Source organism: Dermochelys coriacea, chromosome 3 (genome assembly GCF_009764565.3).
Source record: "Dermochelys coriacea isolate rDerCor1 chromosome 3, rDerCor1.pri.v4, whole genome shotgun sequence".
In the NCBI taxonomy this organism is placed as follows: Eukaryota; Metazoa; Chordata; order Testudines; family Dermochelyidae; genus Dermochelys; species Dermochelys coriacea.
In genome coordinates this window covers 69,383,465-69,400,880 of record NC_050070.1, presented here as the reverse complement: position 1 = coordinate 69,400,880, position 17,416 = coordinate 69,383,465, and the positions used below count along the sequence as shown (strand labels likewise).

The 17,416-nt window shown below is 42.5% G+C and overlaps 2 protein-coding genes across 4 annotated transcripts in view; one reads left to right on the top strand and one right to left on the bottom strand.

Moving 5' to 3' along the window:
- GABRR1 (gamma-aminobutyric acid type A receptor subunit rho1) overlaps positions 1–11,778 on the top strand; it is an 82,806-nt gene extending 71,028 nt beyond the window's left edge. The window contains exons 7-10 of one of the 2 annotated variants that reach the window (XM_038394438.2): positions 2,064–2,204; positions 4,739–4,891; positions 9,337–9,533; positions 11,378–11,778. In XM_038394438.2, coding sequence (XP_038250366.1) covers positions 2,064–2,204; positions 4,739–4,891; positions 9,337–9,533; positions 11,378–11,665 — 779 coding nt within the window. In that variant the 3' untranslated portion in view covers positions 11,666–11,778. The remainder of the gene's footprint in view (positions 1–2,063; positions 2,205–4,738; positions 4,892–9,336; positions 9,534–11,377) is intronic. The other variant, XM_043510643.1, reaches the window with a different exon arrangement.
- The window catches only part of PM20D2 (peptidase M20 domain containing 2), a 68,830-nt gene that overhangs the window by 7,138 nt on the left and 44,276 nt on the right, over positions 1–17,416 (bottom strand). The window lies entirely within an intron of this gene.

Here is a 17,416-nt window from a genome sequence, read left to right as displayed (position 1 = left end):
AGTAAACAGGATACATATGTTGACTAAGATTTTCAAATATGCGAGCCTAAAATTAGTCTCCTTAATTCATGTCAGGCACCTAAGCAAATGGCCTGTTTTTCAGAAGTGCAGAACAACCTGCAACTCTGACCAAAGTCAACAAACTGAAAACAACTGGGAAAGCTTTTTCTCTGCCCTCTTTCAGTTACAATAATCGTAGGTGTGGTTTGCCTCAGATAATCACACTGCACTGTACTACTCAACAAATAAATGAATGTACCTAATATGCGTCACGAATTTAGCCAGAGTACATAATAAAGATACATCCAAATTTGCATCCTCATGGAGCTCCTTTTTCTAAATCTGACCTAACTTTGAATGTCCTGGCTTTCATGCATATATATTTTTAAACAACTATATCCTATTGACATATTTTTCCCCTTGCATTGTTAATAAGCATTTACAATCTTAATGCTGCTTTAACAGTTGTTCTTGGGCTTGGGATAAGGTTTTGTTTTGTTTGTCTTTTTTCTGGGAATAACTAACCCTGGTATACAACCCAAGACTAGACAACTAAATGTAATTGGAACACAAGGAAAGAGGTGATTATTATGCCCCACAGCAGTCACCATAACTCTCTGCAAGATGCAGGGCTAAGGCATCTTGAAATCAAACTATGTTATCACTTTTTTCACCCAAGCAACTAGTCCAATTTTGGGGCCTTGAGGATGTTCCAGTTGAGAGTAGAAATGGATGGAGGCTGGTATTTTATTTGATGCAATCTTGTTTATTTACAAGATGTATACAAAGTCCTACTTCTCTGTACACAGGAGGAACCAAAACAAGGGAATAGCTTCTTTGTTTCCAGCCCCAACCCTCTTTAGCCCACCCTAGACTCAAAAGCTCTTTCTAGGCATGCTCTAGGGTCACATCATGTTTGAAGACTCCTGCTTGGCTTTCTTGCTGTGCCTTAGCCCTGGTCTACACTGGCAGGGGGGATCCATCTAAGTTATGCAACTTCAGCTACGTGAATAACGTAGCTGAAGTCGACATACTTAGATCGACTTACTGTGGTGTCTTCACCGCGGTGAGTCGACTGCTGCTGCTCCCCCGTCAACTCTCGCAGCGGTGGAGTACAGGAGTCCACGGGAGAGAGCTCAGGGATCGATTTATTGTGTCTAGACTAGACGTGATAAATCGACTGCCACTGGATCGATAGCTGCCCGCCGATCTGGTGGGTAGTGTAGACATACCCTCAGTCTCAGTTTCTTGTCTGCCCCCTCAGCTAGACTTTTTCCACACCCATAGACTCACTCACCCACCTGGTAAGAACAGGAGGGAACCCTCTGCCCCCCTGGTGTTACTGTGGGGACAGACTCCATTAGGTCTTAAGTATTTCTTACAACCATTTTAAATGAAGGGCACATTCACACAGCAGTTTCAACAAGGTTTTAGCTCAACTTATAACAAGGCATAAACCAGCTCATAACAATAACCAGAATGATCCTTTACCATAATTAGGGCTCTGTGTTTGTCACGGAGGTCACAGAAGTCACAGGGCTGCCCAAGCAGCTGGCCTCGGGGACCACCCGAGTAACAGCCAGTGTGGCTGACCCCAGGGACTGCCTGAGTGGCTGGAGCAGTCGCTGCTCCGGCGGCCCCCAGCAGCAGCCCCCCCCCAGCAGCAGCCCCTGGAGGTGCCCTCCTTCCACCTGCAGCAGTGGGCCCCGGCTAGGGCTTCCCCAGATACCCCTCCCAGTAATAGCCCCCAAGATTCAGTCAGGGGTATTTATAGACGTATTATAAGACATGGACAGGTCACCAACCATGAATTTTTGTTTATTGCCCGTGACCTCTCCATGACTTTTACTAAAAATACCCATGACTAAATTGTAGCCCTAACCATAATCACATGCACAATCATCCATGACCAATCACTAATACTGGATCAAACTGGCAGAAAATCTGTTTCCACCAAAGCTTTTATACCTACCTTTGAAGACATATTGACCCATTCTGAACTGTAGACTCGATACTATTTGGTATAATTGCACTGCACCAAAGATTTACTCCTACTTTCCTAGATGCCTACACTGAAGATGATCTAATGCTGTACTGGAAGAATGGGAATGATTCCCTAAAAACAGATGAGAGGATATCGCTATCCCAGTTCCTTATACAGGAGTTTCACACCACCACAAAGCTTGCCTTTTACAGCAGTACAGGTAAGTGAATGTTGCTAAAGTTGTGAAATTATAATAGATTTTTGCTTTCTCCCCTCCCTCCCTTTTCTCCCCTCCCAATCAGATGAGATCAACTTTACCTCTGCCTTAAGAGAGAAACTGATATGTTTTTTACAGTGCAAAAAACTGGGGCCCATAAAAACTACCCTTGAATTGGCCACAAAGGACTTACTAGCAAATGGTCCAAGGCATTCCCTTTCCCACAAGGGCTGAAGCATAGGCAAAGTTCATGAGGAACTGCAAACTTGGACTTAATTATTTGTTCATCACTGTGACGGGTCATACCAGGCCCACAGTCCTACCACACCCCGCTTTAGGAAAGGGAGCAGAAAAGATGAGTTCTGCAGGCTGCCTCAAGAGGCTGCAGGGAACAGCCAATCAGAGACCAGCAGTCTCTGCCTCAGTGACCTGAGTGATTCCCTTCTGTATTCCTACACTTTTCACAGGGTGGATCTGCTGAGCTGTGATAGTCTTCACGGTTTCTGGTGTCAGCTCTGGTGCCCCTAGCGATAGGGATTTGCACCATCAGACATGCTCTTCTCATCTGGCTTATCCTTGGGGCCCCTGCCTTTCCTCTTGCAGCAAAACCTTTTTACGTGGCCCACCACTCCACAATTAAAGCAATTAAGCCTTGCCCTTCCTCGCTCATTCACCCCAGGGCAAGCCCCTTCTTAAATGCCCATAACATCTCCACGGCTGGGCTTCAGGCCTCCAGCCGGGTAACACAAGCATCTCTGTATCCACTCCCGCTGTCTGGAATGGGTCTCTTGCCATCGATGTTGTGCTGCAAACTGAGTGTCCTACTGTTTCTGTTGGTTCTCCAAAAGCTGCATCAGCAGGGCTTGGGTCTGCTGCTTCTGCGGCATAGTGGCTAACAGCTGCTGCTGTCCTGCCACTACCAGGCGGATCACCTCTTCCATTGTAGTACCTCTTGTTTTCAGGGGTTGGGCCAAAAGGATCCCACTCTCATACCACTTGTGATGGGGCCCACTCATCTCACATGAGCTCATACTATTGTGTGTGTGTGTGTGTGCCTGCACTCTCGCTCTAGCTGCACCTGGCAGTTAACTTCTCTGGCAGGTTTCCAGTGACTCAGCCATCCATCCAAGTCACACACAGTCCATGTATGAAACAAACACACAAAACAGACCCCTTCCAGAGTATGTGATCCAACAAGGCCTACCTCTGTGCCCTCAGTACAATCTTTGTACCCCTATCCCTGAGCTCGAGCCTCAATCAGTTCAACAGAGCTTATCACAGTGCCCTCCACTGGTATCAGCCTGCAGCCCCATCCCTGGGTTCAATCCTCAACCAGTCCAACAAGGCCTATTGCAGTACCTTGATTATAGCCCCTCCTGGGTTAACCTTCAAACTGTTTCTCATGCCTTCTGGGCTCTCTCTCAAATTGTCCCTGCTCTGGTATGGAGCAGTGCCCCCAGGGCTTCCTCCCTGGAGATTCTTCGTAAGTCACTTCCCTAGTGGCTGGTGGGGGGAACCTGGGCCTGCCCAGTACTCCAGGTCCTGACCCAGAGACTCTGCAAGTAGCAGCTGCCTGCTGCATCCGTTTACTAATTGCTGCATTTTCCTGGGCCACTTCCCCACAGCCCCAGTACCTTCACCCTTACCTCAGGGCTGAAGTTTTTCTTGAGTCCATGCAACCAGCCAGGAGCACCTTCCTTGCTCCCTGGTCCCTGCCAGCAACTACTGTGTCCAGGTACTGTAATTCCTGCACCTAGCCAGGAGCACCATCCTTGGAGGTGCTCAGCAGATGACAGACAGCACTGATCTGTCCAGACCTCGAGCTCCTGTAGCCAGCCAGCAAATGAACTGCTCTGTCCAGAAGCTCCTTTTGATATGAGGCTTGTGGTCTCTGACTGGCTGCTCCCTGCAGCCTCTCTAGGCAGCCTTGAGGATAAACCTCTTCCACTTCTTTTCCTGGGGCAAGGTGTGGTACTTCTCCCTTTGTGCAGTGCTGTGTAATGGTACATTTGTGGTGCTATATAAAGAATAATAATCCCTGTATGGAAGCATGTTGCATGACAGCTGGACCTCACAGAAGTTGACTGAAGTGTTGGAAGATTTGCAGATTCAAAGCTAATTGGAAATTTTAAATTTATATCCACATAGTCATCTGGTGCATTTATTAGAATTATATATACAATGAGGGTCCTGATCCTATAAGCCCTCTCTTCATGGAACTCCCATTATTCCAATCATTACTGACTGCAACAGGAGTTCCTTGCACAGGGGGCTTTCAAGAGCAGGTGTGATATTTGCTCTAAAGGTTCAGTCCTATGAGGTGATGAAACTTCAAGAATATGGATGGTTTGATTAAGAGCCACTCTGCTCTTCAACAGAGATGAACCTGTAGTGCTCACGTCTAATATTTTTCTTATAAGAAAGTATAGCACTGTTCCACTTGGATGTTGAAATGATCTCAAAATGTCCTATATTGTATTTGTGGATGGTTTTCCTTTGGTGTTAGTTATCCTTTTTTCCTTCTCTCTGTGGTACAGGGTGGTACAATCGCCTGTACATTAACTTCACTTTACGCCGCCACATCTTCTTCTTCTTGCTTCAAACCTATTTCCCTGCCACTCTGATGGTCATGCTGTCCTGGGTGTCTTTCTGGATTGATCGCAGAGCTGTACCTGCCAGGGTCCCTTTAGGTAAAAATAATCTTGTAATTGGCACAGCTGAGTGACCATACACTAGCAAAGACCTACTTACTGAGACAATCTCATCAGCATCAACCCACAGCCTGTGATATAGACCATACCACATTGTAACATAGCCTAGAATTCGGCCACTGAATTAATCTACTGCACTTGCTCACACTTACACATGTAGATTAGCATAGGCTGACCCTATTCATCTCTTCTTTATTACCCTAACAACATTTTAACTGTATTAGTCAGTATCACAAATGACAGTTGCACACCAAAATATAGTGAAGAACAAACACAGCATTCATTTTCTCTTTCTGTTATTATATAATTATAATTAGTGCAGTCAAGAGATTAAAAAAATTAAAGATAAATCGCACTGTTAAACAATAATAGAATATCATTTATTTAAATAATTTTGGATGTTTTCTACATTTTCAAATATCTTGATTTCAATTACAACACAGAATACAAAGTTTATAATGCTCACTTTATATTTAATTTTTTATTACAAATATTTGCACAAAAGAAATAGTATTTTCCAATTCAGTATTTCACTTAATACAAGAACTGTAGTGTAATCTCTTTATCATGAAATTTGAACATACAAATGTAGAATTATGTACAAAAAAAACCCTGCATTAAAAAAAAATCTAAAACTTTAGAAGCCCTACAAGTCCAATCAGTCCTACTTCTTGTTCAGCCAATCGCTCAGTTAAACAAGTTTGTTTACATTTGCAGAAAATAAATGCACCTAGACTTTAGTAAAATGTTTGATATGGTCTCTCACAGAAGTCTTGCCAGGAAGTTAAAGAAGTATGGATTGGATGAATGGACTATAAGGTGGATAGAAAGCTAGCTAGATTGTCAGGCTCAACAGGTAGTGATCAATGGCTTGATATCGAGTTGGTAGCTCATATCAAGTGGAGTGCCCCAGGGGTCTGTCCTGGGGCCTGTTTTGGTCAACATCTTAATTAATGATCTGGATGATGGGATGGATTGCACCCTCAGCAACTTCGCGAATGATGCTAAGCTGGGGGGAGAGGTAGATACACTGGAGTGCAGGGATAGGATCCAGAGAAACCTAGACAAATTGGTTTGATTGGGGCAAAAGAAATCTGATGAGGTTCAACAGGGACAAGTGCAGAGTCCTGCACTTAGGATGGAAGAATCCCATGCACTGCTAGAGACTGGGGACTGAATGGCTAAGTGGCAGTTCTGCAGAAAAGGACCTGGGGGTTACAGTGGATGAGAAACTGGATATGAGTCAACAGTGTGCCCTTGTTGCCAAGAAGGCTAACGGCATATTAGGCTGCATTAGTAGGAGCATTGTCAGCAGATCGAGGGAAGTGATTATTCCCCTCTATTTGGCACTGGTAAGGCCACATCTAAAGTTTTGTGTCCAATTTTGGTCCCCTCACTATAGAAGGGATGTGGACGAATTGGAGAGAGTCCAGCGGAGGGCAATTAAAATGATTAGGGGGCTGGGGCACATGACTTATGGGGAGAGGCTGAGGGAACTGGGTTATTTAGTCTGCAGAAGAGAAGAGTGAGGTGGGATTTGATAGCAGTCTTCAATTACCTGAAGGGGGATTCCAAAGATGATGGAGCTAGGCTCTTCTCAGTGGTGGCAGATGACAGGACAAGGAGTAATGGTCTCAAATTGCAGTGGGGAGGTCTAGGTAGGGTATTAGGAAAAAATACTTCACTAGGAGGGTGGTGAAGCACTGGAACAGGTTACCTAGAGAGGCGGTGGAATCTTCATCCTTAGAGGTTTTTAAGACCCGGCTTGACAAAGCCCTGGCTGGGATGATTTAGTTGGGGTTGGTCCTGCTTTAAGCACGGGGTTGGACTAGATGACCTCCTCAGGTCTCTTCCAACCCTAATTGTCTATGATTCTATGAAGATAATGCTGCCTATTCTTGTTTACAATGTCACCTGAAAATAAAAACAGGTGTTTGCATGGCACTGTTGTAGTTGGCGTCACAAGATATTTACATGCCAGATGCACTAAAGATTCATATGTCCCTAGATGCTTCAACCACCATTTCAGAGGACATGCTAATGACAGGTTCTGCTCGATAATGATCCAAAGCAGTGCAGGCAATGCATGTTCATTTTCATCATCTGAGTTCAGCTGCCACCAGCAGAAGGTTGATTTTCTTTTTTGGTAGTTCAGGTTCTGTAGTTTCCGCATTGGAATGTTGCTCTTTTAAGACTTCTGAAAGCATGCTCCACACCTCATCCCTCTGAGATTTTGGAAGGCACTTCAGATTTTTAAATCTTGGGTCGAGTGCTGTAGCTATCTTTAGAAATTTCAGATTGGTATTTTCTTTGCATTTCTTTATAATTTTTACAGTGCAAATATTTGTAATAAAAATAATATAAAGTGAACACTGTACTCTTTGTATTCTGTGTTGTAATTAAAATCGATAAATTTGAAAATGTAGAAAAATATCCAAAAATATTTAATAAATTTCAATTGTTATTCTATTGTTTAACAAAAACAACGAGATGTCCGGAGGCACCTTAAAGACTAACAGATTTATTTGGGCATAAGCTTTTGTGGGTAAAAAACCCCACTTCTTCAGATGCTTACGCCCAAATAAATCTGTTAGTCTTTAAGATGCCACTGGAATCCTCATTGTTTTTGTGGCTACAGACTAACATGACTACCCCTCTGATATTATGTAACAGTGCGATTAATTGCGATTAATTTTTTTAATCGTGATTAATTTTTTTTAGTTTACTACGATTAATCAACAGTCCAAATTATAATACATAGCAAGTACAGAACATTTTCCATCCATAGGTCTCAAAACACCTTACAAATTCTAGCAGAACAAGAGGTGAAAACTAGCATCAGCAACTCTGTTCAATCTTACATTTTTCTTTGCAATAAAATTAATTATTGTTGGAATTAAAATATTAGGTGATATTTTCAAAGACGTCTATGGGATTTAGTTCTGCAATGAGTTCAGTTCTGCAATGAGCTACATGCAAGCAGACCCCTAGCCTTATTCTGTAAGATTGGGATCTTAGACACATGGACTTTGAGTCCAATCCCACTCCCACTGATTTCAACTTGAACCAGGATCAGGGCCTTATTTATTGCAAATGAACCTGCTTAATGGAGAGAATATGTATAGACATAGAACACATATGAATGGAACATATGTATTCATGTTTTTATTACAAAATGGTTGACATTTATACCAAGGCAGTGATATCAAATGCTTAGAAACCTAGTTGAGACTTACAGCAATAGAAAATAAAAACATAGTGCTTATGTGGAGCTTTTCATTTTCAAAGCAGTTTACTAACATTAAGTAATTAATCCTGCTAACAGCCCTGCATGTGAGGGAGGTATATAGGATTATCCCTATTTTACAAATGGGAAACAAGAGCAGGAGGCAACTTAATTACAGCCAGATTCTCATGCCCTGGCATGCTGAGTAGCACCTTCATCCATTAGACATCCTGCTAGAATCAGTGGGATTTCTCACAGAATAATGTATTGCTCAACCTGAATTAAGCTCTCAGATTCTGGCCCTTAACCTCTCTGCCTCCGAGAGAACTCACCTCTGGCACATTTTTGGGGAGTTGGGTACTACGGCATTTCGTCTTCTGCTACCCCCATTCTTGAGGGATTTAATTTTCTCTTCACACTGAAGTCCTTTTAGGTAGATCCCTTCCTCAGCTAGCTTCTTGGAGATGACATCATAGAATAGTAGATTTTGTGTCCTGTCCCTAGAATCGTGGCTTTTTGCTGTCCCCACACCGGAGATCCACCAAAACCCCGGTGTCAGTCTCCGGTCAGCTGGCAGGATGGTGGGAATATGATCTCCCAGCCACCAGCTCTTCTGTTCACATGTGGTAGAAACACAATAGAAATGCTGCAGGTAAAGCAAGCTATGTGCAATATGAGGTTCAAATGTATACGAGCTGATAGGTGACTCCCAGTGCAGAAGCAGGGAGTAGGCAGATGGCACAAAAACCCAGGGTAGGGAGAATTGTGGAAAGGCACTGGAAAATTAAATAGTGCCCAAGTTGTTTAGCCTGCATCCACACTGCAGAGTGCTCATGTTAGAAGCTTGAGTGTTGGCAGCAGTCAAGTGTTAGCCTTTATTCCTTAACATGCTAGCTGCTTCGCATGTAAAGCACTCCAACATCTGAATGAGAGGTTTTTGTGTGGATGGACATTTGGATTAGGGACAGCACTCGGGTAAGAACACAAGGTTAACTTTGTACTGAAGACAAGCCCTTAGTATGAGAATCAGGGTTAGAAATCAAGGATTTCTGGATCCCACTAAGCCACCCCTGAAACTGAAAAATACATTTTAAGGAAAAATTAGAACTTCAGAAATAAGGCCTCATGTTTGCTGTAAAGAACACAGTTTGAATTGTCTTCACTGTTTATGTCTGAATGGATGATGGTGTGTTCCCAGGAATAACTACGGTACTGACCATGTCTACAATCATTACTGGTGTAAACGCCTCCATGCCTCGAGTTTCCTACATCAAAGCTGTGGACATTTACCTCTGGGTCAGTTTTGTGTTCGTCTTTCTCTCAGTGTTGGAATACGCAGCAGTGAACTACCTGACAACAGTGCAAGAGCGGAAGGAGAGGAAACTGCGAGACAAAGTGAGTTTACTATGTCCAGTGCTGTTGTACGTAATTGAAATAGGTGTTTGAATGGTCTGATCGTGCTTCAAAAGTCTGCGTCCACAATGTGAAAAATCTAAACTTCCTTGGAAGAATAGAGTGTGTGCAAAAAGTATCAGTGCAGTGTTCCTCGTTAGACAGTTTAAAAGTTAGCTAATGTCATCTGGAACCCTATCTCACTTAAGTTTCTTCAGCATGTAAAGTCAACTGGACAAAATCCCTCTTCATATTGTAATGTGACTTTTTGGTATCTTTTCTTTTTAATTCTCTCTCTTTGTAGTTAAGAGACTAACTTGCAAATAGCACCAGATAGAAATAGTATTGTGAATGGGGTGGGTGTTCAGACAACAAGGAAGGTTCAAACACATCTAAGCACAGTATCTGTTTACAATGTGCAATTAAAAATGGGCATCCTCTCAGGAATATTTGTAGCTGTAAAGAAGTGGAGTTCCCACCCTTCTCCAGAAACAGTCTAGACTGCAGTGATTCAAAATGCCTTTGCTGTTATGTTAAACAACAACAAAATCCTCCACCTACGCTTTCCTCTTGAGCTTGGCTTTTCCTAAGGTTTTTTCCCTGCAAATTCCTTCTCTCCTTCCCCTTAGTTCCCTCTACTTCAAGGAGAGACTCCAGCCCTCTTTATATCCTGGAGTGGAGCTAACAGGACCTATCAGCTTTGCTTTCTCATGCTAGGAATCTCTGCATACTTACACAAGGTTGTAACTAGAGCTGGTTGAAAATATTCCACTGAAACATTTTTCTGTTGAAAAATGCCTGATTCATCAAAATCAAAAATTCTGTGGCAACATGTTGATCTCAACAAAATTTTGCTTAGAAAAAAAACTAACCAGAGTATTTCTATAAGGCTTCAATCTTATCAGAACAAAGTGTCTCAATTTTTTGTTTTGCAACAACTTGTCATGTAGAAACGTATATAATTATAAAGTATAACATTTTAAAAAGGAATAGGTAAAATGACACAAAAAGTTTATTTTGTGGGAAATTCAGAATGAAAGCAAATTTCAAAATAGCAGAATTTCCTGAGAAACAGAATTTGCGGTTCGTGGACAGCCCTAGTTGTAACACCTGATATTTGGCTGATTCAGCCGAAGAGGCCATCTTCCTATGTAGGGTCCTAGAACTTACTAGGCTCTTCCGGCATGGATAGTCCTTCACAATTTTTATAATAACCTGACAAATAAAATCCCATCCTTTGTTGTCATATAAGAATATGAAAGATGGTAAATACTATGACATGTTTCAGAGTAGCAGCTGTGTTAGTCTGTATTTGCAAAAAGAAAAGGAGGACTTGTGGCACCTTAGAGACTAACAAATTTATTTGCGCATAGTGCATCCGATTAAGTGAGCTGTAGCTCACGAAAGCTTATGCTCAAATAAATTTGTTAGTCTCTAAGGTGCCACAAGTACTCCTTTTCTTTTTGGTAAATACTATAAGTTATACAATGTGAAGCCCAGTGATCAGGGGCTACAAAGGTAAAATGGGCTCCATCCAGTTGGATCCAGGGACAGCCCTGCAGAGAGCTGGCCCCCAGCAGTACTCCTTTAGCTTTCCCTCACCCCTGACAGCATGATTCCCTCATTCACACTCATTGCAGCATCTGCACCAAGGGAAGAAAAGGTCCCCAGGAAGGGCGTGCTACAGAGGGAGCTGTTGCCCAACTCCATTGCTACTGCTCTCTCTTCCTCTGTTCCCCAGGAGCCTGGTTTCCACCAGGATTTGCTTCCTCTGCCTGTGTAAGGAGAGGAGGATCATCAGGCTCCAAATTCCTATCTCATATAACTACACTCGACCTTATTCACAGCTTCCTTGTACTTGCGGACTACCTCAGCCCCGGCCCATGATGATGGACGGCAGCTACAGCGATGGGGATGTGAATGAACTGGGACATTATGTGTCTGAGAATGGAGATAAACAAGACAGAATGATGATGCAGCTGACACTTGGTTCAGAAAGGAGTTCAAGCAGGAGGAAAAGCCAGAGATACGTCAGCATGCGCATTGACACCCATGCCATTGACAAGTATTCCAGAATAATATTCCCAGGCTCGTACATTTTATTTAATTTGATATACTGGTCCATTTTTTCATAAATATCAGTTATTTCTCTAGTCAGTTTCAACATGTCGCACTGTGTTACTGTTTAAAATTAACATCTATCATGCTAATAAACAGAAAATGGAGGAAACATTTAATTTTAATGCTACTTGACTGATCAGAATTTTGATACATTGATTATATAAAATTCACCTGTTGTAATACATCTCTATACACACTTCAGCTTTGAACTAAAAACTAGGATCCATTGCATAACTTTTTATACTAATTTTAAGCTGTACTATGTTCCTTCTTGTGCCTCACAGGCCACTCTAATTTGTTTTAATAGATGGCAAGAATAATCATCAACTGCTCATATAGGGTACATCACTCATTTTATGTCTCAGAAACCTTTCCTAGACTAATGTCCTGATCCTGCAAATACTTAAGCATGTGCATAAGTTTCCTTACTTACATAGTTCCATTGAGTTCAAGGAAGGTTACGCATGTTCTTATGTTTTCAGGAGAGGTATTACAAACACTGTTTAAAACTTTCTTCCCCCGGTTAATGCATGCTTTAGTTGGAATTGCGTTGGAGTAACTGAAAGAGCCAAGTACTAATGTCTTGTACAGCACCCGTGCCCCCTCTTATTCATTCCTGAAAGGAAATGCTTTCAAGCTGCTTTGAATTAACCCGCTCAAAGTATAACAATCAGTATATATTTACTAAGCCAGGGGTGGGCAAACGTTTTGGCCCGAAGGCCACATTTGGGTATGGAAATTGTATGGTGGGCCACGAACGCTCACGAAATTGGTGGTTGGGGTGTGGGAGGGGGTGAGGGCTCCAGCTGGGGGTGCGGGCTCTGGGGTGGGGCCAGAAATGAAGAGTTCAGGGTGCGGGAGGGAGCTCCAGACTGAGGCAGGGGGGTGGGATGCAGGGAGGTGAGGGCTCCAGCTGGGAGTGTGGGCTCTGGGGTGGGGTTGGGGATGAGGGGTTGAGAGTGCAGGAGGGTGATCCGGGCTGGGAATGAGGGGTTCAGCTGGTGGGGGGGGATCAGGGCTGGGGCAGGGGGTTGGGCATGGGAGGGGGTCAGGGGTGCAGGCTCCGGGCAGCACTTACCTCAAGCAGCTCCCAGAAGCAGTGGGCATGTCCCCCTTCCAGCTCCTACGCAGCGTCACAGTCAGGCAGCTCTGTGCACTGCCCTGTCCACAGGCAGCACCCCGTCTGCAGGCGCTGCCCGGCAGGTCCCATTGGCTGCGGTTCCTCGGTGTGCCAAGCCCCCTGGCTGCTCCTACACGTAGGAGCTGGAGGGTGGCATGCTGCTGCTTCTGGGAGCTGCACAGAGTGGGGCAAGGCCCTGACCCTGCTCCCCGGCAGGAGCTTGAGGGCTGGATTAAAACGTCTGGAGGGCTGGATGCGGCCCCCGGGCCATAGTTTGCCTACCTCTGTACTAAGCAATTCACCCAAATCTTCCTAACTGAAATGAGATTTTTTTTCAACATGAACAAAATATTCGGAAAAAAAAAAAAAAGTACAGGAGGCTTTCAGTGGACCTGGGTAGATCTACAGTGCAATAAGAGACCCAAGGCGTCGCCTCATCTGCCCTGGGTCAGCTGACTCAGGCTCACAGGGCTCAGGCTGCGAGGCTATGAAATTGCTGTGAAGATGTTCAGGCTTGGGCTGGAGTCTGGGCACTGAGACCCCACTAGGGGAGGGTTTCAGAGCCCAGGTTCCAGCCTGAGCCCAAACAGTTATGCTGCAACTCTACAGTCCCGCAGCCCGAGACCAAGACAGCTGACCCAGGCTCTGAGACTTGGTGCCACAGGTTTTTTTAATCGCAGTATAGACATACCCTGAGAGTTTTGCCATTGAATTCACCAGAGGAGGGAACAAGCCCTTCTGCCTATTAAAGAGAAATTGTGACAAACCATCCTTTTTCAGAGAAACAGACCTACAAAGAGAATGATAAAAGAACAGTTTCCCTCAGAGATTCTCATTGCAATATCCGGCCATTCCTGGTAAGCAGCATGCATTCTAAACACCAAGAAAAATGTTACACCTGGACCAAACTCAGCCCCTGGGTAAATTGACCCTAGCAATGGTTTCAGTGGGAATAGTCTATTATTCGTGCACAGAAAAGGACGAGTTTCAAAAGGAAAAACAACAAAGCCATCATAAGGGTTTTATATCTGGGCCACTGTCTAAGTTATTAAGACAAATGCTCTGAAACTTACCTGGAAAGGAGTTTCCATCATGAAGGGCCAAATCCAGTGAGATCCTGAGCACCTCTAGCTAGCTAGGTTTTCATACTACCTATTGCCATAGTATTCAAATTCCTCGGTGATGCACGCTGAAAGTGCTCACCACCTCAAGGGGTAGGATTGGAGAAGCACTCAATAAGGGGAGTTGAGGGCACTCAGCATCTAGTTAGATCACCCCCTAATTTATTTAAGTATGGTATTCACGTGACAGAGTTTCTGCAACACAGATCATGTGGATTTGTCATGAACAAATCATGCCAAATCAACCTAATTTCCATCTTTCACCGGGTAACTGGCCTAATGGAAAAGGGGAAGCAGTGGATGCAATGTATCCTGATTTTAGTAAGGCTTTTGACACAGTCTCAAATGATATTCCCATAAGCAAAATAGGGATATAGATGAAACTACTATGCAATGAGTGCATAACTGGTTGAAAGACTATACTCAAGAGTAGTTATCAATTGTTCATTGTCAAACTAGGAGGACATATCTAGTGAGGTCCCTGAGGGGGTCTGTCCTGGGTCTCGTACTATTCAGTATTTTCATTAATTACATCGATAATGGACTAGACACTAAGCTGGGAGGGGTTGCAAGCAGTTTGGATGACAGGATTAGAATTCAAACAGGCCTTGGAAGATTGATCTGAAATCAACAAGATAAAATAAAATAAAGACAAGTGCACAGTACTACACCTAGCTTTGAAAAAAAAGAAATATACAAATACAAAATGGGGAAAGGCTGGCTAGGCAATAGTACTGTTGAACTGGGAGTTACAGTGAATCACAAACTGAATAAAAGCCAACAACGTGATTCAGTTGCAAAAAAGGATATCATCATTTTGGAGAGTATGTGAAACATGAGAGTTAACTGTCCCACTCTACTTGGCATTGGTGAGGCCTCAGCTGGAGTCTTCTGTCCAATTCTGGACACCACCCTTTATGAAAGATGTGGACAAATTGGAGAAAGCCCAGAGGAAAGCAACAAAAATGAGAAAAGGTTTAGAAAACCTGACCTGTGAGGAAATGTTAAAAAAACTGGGCATATTTAGTCTTGAGAAAATAAGATTGAAGAGGAAACTTACAACAGTCTTCAAATATATTAAGGAGTGTTATAAAGAATGGTGTAGTACTGAAATGGGTTACCAAGGGAGGTGATGGAATCTCCTTCCTTAGAGGTTTTTAAGGTCCGGCTTGACAAAGCCCTGGATGGGATGATTTAGTTGGGGATTGGTCCTGCTTTGAGCAGAGGGTTGGACTAGATGACCTCCTGAGGTCCCTTCCAACCCTGATATTCTATGATTCTATGAAAGAGGACAATGATCAACTGCTCTCTATGTCCACTGAAAATAGCACAAGTAGTAAAGGGTTTAATCTACAGCAAGGGAGATTTAGGTTAGATATTAGGGAAAAATTTTCTAACTATAAGAATTGTTAAGTACTCCAGAACTTCCAAGGAGATGGTGGAGTCCCTGTCTTTAGAAGTTGTAAGAACATGTTGCCAAATATCTGTCAGGGACGGTCTAGATATATTTGTTCCTGCCAGGGAGAGAGGCGGGAGGGCGGGCTGGACAAGATGATCTCTCAAGCCCTACATTTATGTGAGTCTATGACCAGCATGTTCAGGCAGAAAACGTCACGCCTGTTAAATAGCTTAGGTAAATAACAATATTTGACCCAACCTTTTTTCCCTTTCCCCAATCACACCTGGGGCCCTTACAAAAATGATAATTCAAGGTTTCTTACAGTTAATTGGTTATATGTTATCTTTAAAGATGTAGGTAGATAAGCAAATGTGGATGGGTAATAGGACTTGAAATTTAAACCAACCACAATTGTAAAAGAAAAGGTTTGTGTGTGTGCAGGGAAAATGTTGTTTCATACATTCCTGTCTTTTGCACTTGTAGCCACTATCAGGATCATATTGTAGCTTTACTATCGCTGTATGACCATCATCCTTTCCTCAATGAAATCTGTTTTGGCCTGGTTGGTTTTGACCTTCTATGCACTATATTAGTTATAGACACAGAAAATGTTTGAACAATGTTACTGGTTTATTTTTATATGTAAATTAAATAACTATTGTAAAATGTTCACAATTTTTGCTGTTTCAGGAAATTGTGAACTGAAAAAATATAAATGGAGCACTACTCCATTGTATATGGAGCCACAGCATCCAAGTATAAGGAAAAGAAATTGTATAATGTTAAAATCACTAACAGATACATATCTGGTATGTCAACAGTGATTTTTGTTTAAATTCTACATCAGATTGTATACATACATATATTATTTTGCTATCTTATTAACTCTTAAGAGCTTTCCCAGATAATAAAGAAATTACTTTCTTACAAGGACATAGTTTGAACTGAACAAAGGGAAAAATGTTACGTTTGAGAGAGCAATTGAAAAGCTAAGGACCAGAATACTGTAGTATCTTACTCCACAAAGAGTCCCATAGATTTCAAGGGTATTACTTGCACAGTAAGGTACTCGGCCCTTCAGCGTTATCAGGAACAATTGTTTCCCTTGTTACAACTAGAATACTTAGGTTGACACTTGGTAAGCAGGATTGCAAAACCTTCACACAGCAAATATTTTAATTATTTAGTGTAATTAAACACATAACCAGTAACTGGTTTGTTTGTTGAACCATTACTTAAACGTTTTAATGGCTCCCAAATAGTAATATACAATTCTTTGACCTCTGACCACATAATAATGAGGGAGGCTTTCAAGGATACAAACAAGTTAGGTACCCAACTCACGCTGATTTTCATAGGACACCTAACTGCCTTTTGTGCCTTTGAAAATCTCTCCCATCATGTGTCTTTCCAATTAAATTGTCCAAATCACAAATCTGAATTTATATTGCTACTTTATTTATATGGTTATATTTTCAGCTCTAGTGCCTTTTTGGTTTGTATTGTATATAAATATATTTCTTCCATGAGAACAGGGTATGTTATATAAAGCCAGCGCTTGATTTTAAGACTCATAATCAAAAAAAGAAAAAAAGTTGCTTTTTGGTTTTCAACCTTCCAATGTACATTTTTGCATAAGATCATTCATTTTCATAATGGCTAATAGTTGTTTGTTTTTTAATTTATTTTTAGGAAAACTCAAACTCATAATAAAATCTTTGCATATGTATGGCATTGTGTGTTTTCTCCCCAAAATTCTAACACTTGTATCTCCATGAATTTATTAATATGCATAGTATCTCTTCTGCTCAAGGACCTAATCCTGAATGCCCTTAATTCCTACTGACACTAGTGTTTTGAAAGGGCTTAGGATTTCAGAGCCAGGACTGTAATAAGAAGCCATAAGAAACTATGTTAGAAGATGTGTTAAGCTTCCATCCTAGATTGTCTAGGTGTCTGATAGGGTGTCTGCCCCAAACTGGCAGGGAAAGGGTTAATAGAGCCCTAGGGAAGCTTCACAGGAAGCAGCTAATTAGAGAGAGGCTGCAAGGAATGGTTAATCAGGGCCAAACAACCTGCAGAGCAGGGTCAGTTACACTCTAGAGCTCAAGGAGGGCAGGCGGGC